Below are 9,721 nucleotides of genomic sequence, written 5' to 3' on the forward strand. Positions count from 1 at the left end.
ATATTTTTAGGGTATGAGATACAGGCACTCTGGTAGCTAACACTCAGAGATTCACACCCCATGGACTTGACAGGAAGGGATCCATTTCCTGACCGTAACCACAACCCGTACACACATGCAGCACATCCATCTGTACTCGGTCCCTTGAAGAGGTCTGAGGTTTTACATAGGAAAAAACTAATCCATACATATAAAATAATGGTACAACACAATGTCTTCCAGTTTTGTGATTTCATTCTCATTAAGCTGCTGGCAGTCGCAGAATCTAAAATGCAACAATTAAGCTGTTTAAAGTACTCTACCTTCCCCTGAGAGGTTTCCCTAGCACATCTGTAAATACTTTCTTGCTATAATTCTATAAAAACCATGACTAACCCAACAAAATCCACTTAAGAGTCAGCATTCACTATCTGAAAGCTGATTTTTTTCCCCCCCCTTGAATAAATTAGATCAGTTTTAAATGTTGTCTACAGGGAAGAAAATACAGGGTGCCACAAAAAAACGGGAACTTTTTAACAATCCAATAAAACCAAGAGTGATGGAAGAAAAATATTTTATTCATAGTAATTGAAACCTTAAAACATGCCATTTGAAAAACAATGATGGAATTTTCATTTTTTTAAAATTACAGGGTGACCCAAAAAAACGAGAATTTTTGAAGTGCGTATTGGCAGACATGAGCAAGTGGCAGCACTGCGAGACAGTGACCTTGAGCAAGTAAACACACCCCCATTTTAGTAACCATTGGCGGCTGTGCGAGAATTGTTCGGTAACAGTGTGATCTCAAGATTGGGTAACGTTCCCTGGCCCCCTAGATCGGCAGATTTGTCCGTTTGTGATTTATCCTTGTGGGGCTATCTCAAGAGTAAAGTGTACATGACTTGACCAAGAACTCTGGATGAGTTTAACCAGAGAATTCAGGATGAAATTCACAGTATCCCAGCTGAGATGTTGCAGCGGTCAATGAGGAATCTCAACAGCAGATTTCAAGAATGCATTCGTACAGGAGGACGCCATCTACAGGGTGGGGAAGTAAAATTTACAATGAACATTTAGTTGTTTTTTCTCAGCAAGCACTACGTCAATTGTTTTGAAACCAAACATATATTGGTGTCATAATCATACCTAACACTATTATCCATACCTTTTCAGAAACTTTTGCCCATATGAGTAATCAGGAAAGCAAACGTCAAAGAGTGTGTGATTTGCTGAATGCAGTCGTCACACCAAAGGAGGTTTCAAAAATAGTTGGAGTGTCCATAAAGACTGTTTATAATGGAAAGAAGAGAATGACTATGAGCAAAACTATTACGAGAAAGTCTGGAAGATGCTATTAAAGAAGAATGGGAGAAGTTGTCACCTGAATATTTGAAGAACACTTGCGCAAGTTTCAGGAAGCGTGTGAAGTCAGTTATTGAGAAAGAAGGAGGACACATAGAATAAAAAACATTTTCTATTATGTACATTTTCTTGTGGCAAATAAATTCTCATGACTTTCAATAAACTAATTGATCATACACTGTCTTTCAATCCCTGCCTCAAAATATTGTAAATTTTGCTTCTCCACCCTGTACAGGAAGTAATTTTTAAAAAATGAAAATGCCATCATTGTTTCTTAAATGGCATGTTTTAAGGTTTCAGTTACTATAAATAAAATATTTTTTCTTCCATCACTCTTGGTTTTATTGGATTGTTAAAAAGTTCCCGTTTTTTTGTGTCACCCTGTATATGGATTATTAAAAAACATTATTCTAACCAATGGAAGAAAGTAGCTGGACACTATTTTGCGCACATATGATGCTATATCCAACATTAACGCTCTTTCTTTGCCTGTGTCTGTTGCATATTTTTCAGCCTCCACCATTGCTGAGAACGGGAGGAAAACATGCCTGAAGCTCAAAGTTTTCGTCCGACCATCAAGTAAGTGTTTGCATACAACGTACAGCTTTGTAATAGAGCTTGTTGAAGTACGTATTTGGATAGAAAATCAAAACAATTTATGTCTACTTCTCTAGTTACCTCATTGTCTCCTCTATTACCTTTTCCCTTACAGTCCAGCATACCCCTTTCATTTATCACAAAGCTGCTTTACTTGCTAAGAAAATGTTTTTTGATCATGAAAAGGATGATAAATGATCACATCTAATGAAATCCAGGTCACTTCCTACCTCATCTGAATGTTGCCATGAGCTTTGTTGCTTGGAATGTTTAATTTTAGGGCGGAGAGGGGGGCTTCAAATGTCACTAATCTATTGGGCATATACCTCTAATGGTCTCTCATTTTCCCTATTTTCTGTTTTAGACACCTGTATCAAAACTATAGGTGTACATGACCGCGTTTTTGATGTAAACGACAAAGTAGACAATACATTAGAACCACGAGGTTAGTATGGCTTCCTGCTTTTTTGATTCTTTACATCTGTACATGTGTCTCTTGCTCTGTGCCTCTTTTCTTTTATGTTGGTTGTCTGTAAGCTGATCTGTTGTTCCACATACTGCCTGCTGCTACAGTATTCTGACAATGGTTCTACTACAGATTTTCTATTTGTGTCATACAGCTGGTGATGCTTGAAAATCAGAGAATTCTGGTTATCTGATTACATTTTTGGACTATGGGCATGAAGATTCCTATATTCTTTCTGTACAATATGCCTCATATGTAGTGTGTATAATAACATGCATACTAGGTTTTATGACTGTGTTTGTTCATATGCGATCTCATATGCATGCTTCACATTTCCACATTTCCAAACCATGACACTAATCGCACATATAATCCTACCTGCATGTTGTGCTCTGTATCACGCCTCCTTGGTATTCTCTCTGTCCTCATGCATCAAAATCAGTCACTTGGGTATATACACTTACACTGATGCAACACTCACTGTTTTTCTGCTCAGGAGGCACAGCATTTTATATCTTCATACATGAGTCTGACCCAGTCACTGAACTGAATCCTCTACATCACAGGTGTCAAAGATATGGCCCACCTAAAGGTCCAATCCAGCCCATGGGATGAATTTGTGAAATGCAAAAATTACACTGATAATATTAACAATCAGTGCAGTCAAAATCATTTCAGTTCAGGTTCCACATACAGACCAATTCAATCTCAAATGGGTCCGGCCAGTAAAATACTATCATAATAACCGATAAATAATGGTAACTCCAAATTTTTGTCTTTGTTTTAGTGTAAAAAAGTAAAATGACATGAAATTGTTTACATTTACAAACTATCCTTTCACAAAAATATGTGAATAACTTGAACCGACATGAACAACCTGAAATGTCTTAAGAGAAGTAAGTGCAATTTTAACAATATTCTGCATTTTACTAAATGTTCTGTTCCTTTGTTGATCCACTGTGATCTATAAGTTGTTGCTGATGAACTGAGATATAATATTGTTAAAATTGCACTAATTATTCTTAAGAAATTTCAGGTTGTTTACAGGGTGGGGAAGCAAAATTTACAATGAACATTTAGTTGTTTTTTCTCAGCAGGCACTATGTCAATTGTTTTGAAACCAAACATATATTGATGTCATAATCATACCTAACACTATTATCCATACCTTTTCAGAAACTTTTGCCCATATGAGTAATCAGGAAAGCAAATGTTAAAGAGTGTGTGATTTCTTGAATGCACTCGTCACACCAAAGGAGATTTCAAAAATAGTTGGAGTGTCCATAAAGACTGTTTATAATGGAAAGAAGAGAATGACTATGAGCAAAACTATTAGGAGAAAGTCTGGAAGATACTATTAAAGAAGAATGGGAGAAGTTGTCACCTGAATATTTGAGGAACACTTGTGCAAGTTTCAGGAAGCGTGTGAAGGCAGTTATTGAGAAAGAAGGAGGACACATAGAATAAAAACGTTTTCTATTATGTCAATTTTCTTGTGGCAAATAAATTCTCATGACTTTCAATAAACTAATTGGTCATACACTGTCTTTCAATCCCTGCCTCAAAATATTGTAAATTTTGCTTCCCCACCCTGCATATTATTCACATTGTTAAGGAAACTTTTGTAAACATAATGACATTTCATTTTGTATTTTTTTTTTTTGTTTTTTCACTGTTATTATTTTACTGGTCCGGTCCTTTTGAGATCATATTGGGCTGAACGTGGCCCCTGAACTAAAGTGAGTTTGACACCCCTGCTTTACATCCTCCATGTCGATGCTACTTTTTCACAGCAAGTCTAAAAAAATATTAAATTTTATAAAAAATACATATTTGTATGCCTTTTCAAACACAGACACATGTTGGACCTTTTACTGCATACCCATTCCTGTATTTGACTGATTTTCTATTGGCATTTTCTTGCCTGCATCCTATGCTGCTTCTATGACTCAAACCCTGCATGTGTTGTTCAGTTTATACCATTTGTCTATTCACCAAAGGATGGAAATTTCTATATTCATCTGTCATGTACTGTTGTCCCCTCTTGTCCACAATGTATCATCTCTGTGTAGTGTAGTAACTGTCTTGTCCTTCTTTGTATCTGTTCTGTGCTGTGCATGGTTTAGCTACTTTTCCATAGTGTAGCAGGCATATGGCTGCTCACAGATACTGATGTCACTGCAAAGCAAACACAGGAAGCACCTCACATGGGAGAGTCAAATCAAAAGTGTTTCTGACTGAGAAATTAGAAGCATCATATAGCAACCCAAGTTCATATGGCAACTCAGACTCCACAATTAAATAAAAACCTTAAAATTCTTTAACTTTTTCATCATTTTAGTTGTGTATATGTTCTATAAAGCCCCATATAGAATAATGCAAATAAGAGCATTAAGGTGTTATATTCTGCTAAACCTTCATTTTTTTATTTTTTATTTTTTTTATCTCTTCCTTTAGACGACACCAGCCATGAATCTGCTGAGCCATCTCGAAGCGATGAAACAAATGCTGCATCACACCTGCAGAAAACAAGTCCACTCCTGGCTGTATTGCTGGCCTGCCTAGCAGCACTCTTCACTTTATAGCGCCTCCCTCTTTCCTGGAGGGATATTACACCTAGCGTGGCCTGAATCTGCCCAAGGCTGCAGGGAAGGGGCGGGATTTGGGTGGAGCGTGTTTGCTTGATTGGGTGTCAGAGCAGGCTTCTCAAGGAACCCTCTATTTTTTTCAAAAAATATTTAAGTGGTCTTTCTCCGTTTGTGAGTGAAAAAAGTTGATGTTGGAAGTGGGAGAGACAGTTCCCCCTCTTAAACCTTCAACTAAGATGCCAAATCCCGTTTTTTGACACTTAGTGATTCTTATTTTCCCGTGACTTTTGACATCCCTTTACATCATGTTTATGTCATTTCAGCACTGATGTTCACCCATACACACATGTAATGCATAATCACATACACAGAGACCCAAGCTTAGACTCAAATACAAAAAAAAAAAAAATGCCTCTACACTAACAGTTGATAGCAGTAGGATTGTTGCAAACTTGTATTCAGTAGCAGTGTTACTCAGTAGGAAAGTTAAGATTCTAGGTCTTAGAAATGACTGTACATACACATAAATAGTTGTCCCGAGACCTCTCAAGAAGCCTTTCATAAACATTTGATCAAGTTTGGCTGGGTCATACAGCAAGAGGCTATTTTTGCACCTCCATTTTGCAAGGCAAGTGCAGCACAAAGCAAGTGGATCACGAAGACGTAGGAAAAGAATAATGGCTTTGAGCCGAGGTCAAGAACTAGACCACAGCACTGAAAGATGGCATAGCATGCACCTTAGATATTCATAAATTGTGCCCAATTGTCTCTTGAATATAAAGTGTGTGTATAGGATGATAAGCTTCTTAGACTTTCAGAGATTTAGTGTAAAACCTATCGAACCACATGGCAAGGTCTGTCGTCTTTTACATAGAGCATGCCATTCTGCTCGGTAAAAAAAAAAAAAAAAAAAAAAAAAACTCTCAAGGCAATTGACTAACAAAAACAGCTAAAATTGAAACTTTCTCACCAGACTGCTATCAACATGGAGGATCAATATCGTTTGAAAGTTGATCACGCAATTTCGCAGTAGCCGTCATTGTCATTTTATACAGTGTTTACCGAGCTGGGCAGCAATTGTTCTCTCTGTTCCATTTTAATGTAAGTCAATATTACCACTCCGCTGTTTTCTGTTCCTTCCGTTGATTGTTAAAACGATGGCTTAAAAATGATAAACAGCTAAATTAAACGATTTATATTTTTCTAAGACGTTAATTTATATTACATTGCATACACTGTAAACTTTGCATTTTTTGTACAACTACAGAGGTCATAGACGAGACATCTGCAATTTTCAATAGATTATTTCTCCTCACTTCTTTGTCACTTTAACCCAACTACATGAAAATATTAATTCGGTCTCTCATATTGATGTAGACAGTGTAAGCACAGTGTTTACTGGACTGATGCGTAGGTCCAATTAGTTAAAAACATATTATATAAGCAGATGAGCAACCAATTTAATTCAAGCCAGTGCTCAGCTCTATTTAGTCTAGCCAGGTTTATGTTAGCACTTGCACTCAAAGGAAATCACTGTGCTATAATGATATTCAGCTTCCTTCAGCTCTCTCTGATGCACACGGTGAGTTAGCATAATAAAAACTATTATGCCTTTTTTTTTTTTTTTTTTTTCCAAATGAAGGGAGTTGTCTTTACTTTCATAGAAGGACGGACAGACAGTTAAATTAACTCCAAAACCGGCTTCCTTTCAGATTCAGGATTTGTATGAGAACTTTAGGGTTTCAATCGCTTTGGAACCAGAGACAGAAACAGAGAAATTGAGCAAGAAAAGAAGAGCAGAAGCAATTGCATGTCCACCTCCAGCTCCTAGTGTTACTGGTTTAAGTGACTTTTTAATGAGGTTCAAAATGACAGGCATGCGGACCCCATGTTGTGGCAAGGGGAGTTATTTCTGGTATTAAAAATAGATGGTGGAAGGCCTGGGGGGTCTCGGGAGGGGGGGGTGTAGATTTCCACCGTGGGGGGTTTTAAAGCACCAATGACCTTGCAGTTTGAGAGAATTGGTGAGTGAAGGAGACAGAAAGAATTAAAAGGGGAGATGCACACACAGAAAGACACACCAAGTAAGCGAGGGTAGTGTGACTCGAGTGCCTATCTTAAACAAAACAACACAAAAACACCAGAAATCCTTGGAACACTACTGTAAGAAATAGCCAGTTCAGTGGCAAACATTGTTCAGTATCATTCAGTCTCAGAAGGCAAGCACTGTTTTGGTTTTGCTTTGTTTTCATTTTTCTGGCTGCCTTTTTAAAAATTTTTATCTTTTTTTTTTTTAATTTTCCCTAGAAAGACTGCCTTTGCCTTTTTGTCATTTGTTTCTTGCTCTATGGTAACAATGCTATTATAGCGGAATAGCAGCTCAGCTATGGGGGGTAATAAGAGATGAGGCCATTTAATGAGGTACTAATTTTCAGGAGAACACCACAGGGAATGAGCACCGCATAAAAATCAAAATGGACGCTTGTCAGCAGATTAACACTAAACTTCTATCAAAAACCAGCTTCAATTGTACTCTCTTATAATTACCAATACTACTATTTGTCATTATTGCTATTATTACCATGGTTTATTCTGTACACACCTTAACCTGGGAAATGAGGATCAACTTATAAACTGGATACTGTGTATCCTGAGGTAGTCAACCATAAAACATGTAGTGTTAGGTTAGTATCTGTTTTGTACCTTTCTGGAGGACAAAAGAAAAAAAAAAAAAAAACGAGAGACATCATTGTTAAAACTGTATAATTATTATTATTGTTATGATGATGATGATGATTATGACTATTATTATTAGGAAAACTTCTTGATGTAAATAGTGTTTGATATTAAAGTATTAATTTGGTTCTTATGTCTTTTCTAAAAAATGAATACGGTATTATCTCTGGGTTTTGCGGAGTGTGTACTGTCCTAAAACAATGCATTGTGTGCTTTGATCCTCAATGCCTAATAAACTTTGAGCTATTATGAAGGGGAAACCTGTGGGAGCTGTACACGTAACACTGTACAGAAGGTTGGACATTAGCCTACGAGTGGCTCACCTGTTACATGTCTCAAACCAGTCACCAACCTTCACCATCTCTTCACATAAGGATCCTGCCTCGGAAAGAAACACTTGGGACTTATCGAAACGGCTAATTTCTACTTTTTTTTGCCTTCAGTGTTTTGAAAGCATGTTGGTCGGCTCAAAGCTTCGCCATGAGTGGACTGTTGGCTTTTTAATGGAAGGATCTTGCCAGTTTCATTATGTGGCATGCGCATGAACTTGATGACATGTTAAAAGACAACAAGTTAAAAAAAAAAAAAAAAAAAAAAAAAAAAGAAGTGTTTTCTTTTGCTCTTATTTTCTTTTTTTTTCTTTTCATGTTAGATTTTCTGATCACTTTCATGTCGTGTGTGTTTTTTGCATCCCCCTCCCCCCATTCGAGTGATGTCATTAAGCTGTGTAGTGACAGATGAAATGTACATAACACAAACCATTGTTGTAAAGTTACAGTGGGGGTCGGTCATTTGTAGTTCAAAGACAGCTTTTTAGTTATTTTTCTTAAGAATGACTCTTTCTGTATCCATCTACTAAATTCATCCCCATGTAGTTTGCAGTCTGTCTTTTCTGACTATTCATCTTCTTACTGCTCTCCCAGAGGGAAGGCGTATGAGAGCGTATACATCAGTGTGTGGACTTTTTTCAGTGTGAAAAATGTGTGCGATCTTCAAGTTTGTGTGTGTCTCATTTGCTGTTGCCGCAGTGAATGGGAAGCGGCAACCCTCTTTGGCAACGAAGAGTGTTTCCCATGCCTTAGCCCTCCAGCCTCTGCCCTGGCAGCCCTGTCTGTGTACAAGATGCTTTCTGCCATTGTGCTTTTACACAGAACGGCTGCTGGCGTCGAAGAGACTACAACAGGGCCCTTCACTTTCTCTCCCTTTTTAACAACCCTGAATCACTTGTCCCTATGGTATACATTCGGCCTGGGCACAGTTCAAGGATTAGTGCGCCCCCTCCGCCAAATCCTAAACTGGACTGTTAGAGGGGTAAAGCCCATCATCGATCCAGGTTCTGTGCTTACAGGGCAAAGCCTTTCCCCACAGATCCCTTTTGCTGATGAACCACTTGTTCATTTTGTGCACCTGTCGTGTGCCATTCTTCTTGTGCTTGTATAACCTCCACCACACCACCTGCTGTCCTTCTTTTGTCAACTTTAAACCCCACTCCCACTTTGCCATCAGTGGGGAATATTTCCAACCTGCTCTTTTACAGTATATAAACGACGACAAAAACTTGACAAAAAAAAAATTATCTGTATTTGTATATACACGTGTCTGAGCAACTATGAATAATACAATAAAATGGAAATACATTGCTTTGATGATTGTGCTTTTTTTTTTTTTTTTTTTGCTCAAGGATACTATAGCTGAGTGTATTATGGTGTTTGTGTCGTAATCAGTATCGCCGCCAAATGAGTCCCTACATTAAATCAAATCCAACCTGATATTCCTGCTGTGACTAATACAGAAAATGAATATTCCCCCATTACATACAGGGTGGGGAAGCAAAATTTACAATATTTTGAGGCAGGGATTGAAAGACAGTGTATGACCAATTAGTTTATTGAAAGTAATGAGAATTTATTTGCCACAAGAAAATTGACATAATAGAAAATGTTTTTATTCTATGTGTCCTCCTTCTTTCTCAATAACTGCCTTCACATGCTTC

At 37.6% G+C, this 9,721-nt stretch overlaps 1 protein-coding gene across 2 annotated transcripts in view; it reads left to right on the forward strand.

Annotated features, from left to right (window-relative positions):
- The window catches only part of efna5b (ephrin-A5b), a 129,750-nt gene extending 121,419 nt beyond the window's left edge, over positions 1 to 8,331 (forward strand). The window contains exons 3-5 of one of the 2 annotated variants that reach the window (XM_030144001.1): positions 1,855 to 1,920; positions 2,303 to 2,383; positions 4,862 to 8,331. In XM_030144001.1, the coding sequence (XP_029999861.1) occupies positions 1,855 to 1,920; positions 2,303 to 2,383; positions 4,862 to 4,989 (275 nt within the window). In that variant the 3' untranslated portion in view covers positions 4,990 to 8,331. The remainder of the gene's footprint in view (positions 1 to 1,854; positions 1,921 to 2,302; positions 2,384 to 4,861) is intronic. The other variant, XM_030144002.1, reaches the window with a different exon arrangement.
- The last annotated feature ends 1,390 nt before the right edge of the window (positions 8,332 to 9,721 follow it).

Source organism: Sphaeramia orbicularis, chromosome 9 (genome assembly GCF_902148855.1).
Source record: "Sphaeramia orbicularis chromosome 9, fSphaOr1.1, whole genome shotgun sequence".
Taxonomy (NCBI): Eukaryota; Metazoa; Chordata; class Actinopteri; order Kurtiformes; family Apogonidae; genus Sphaeramia; species Sphaeramia orbicularis.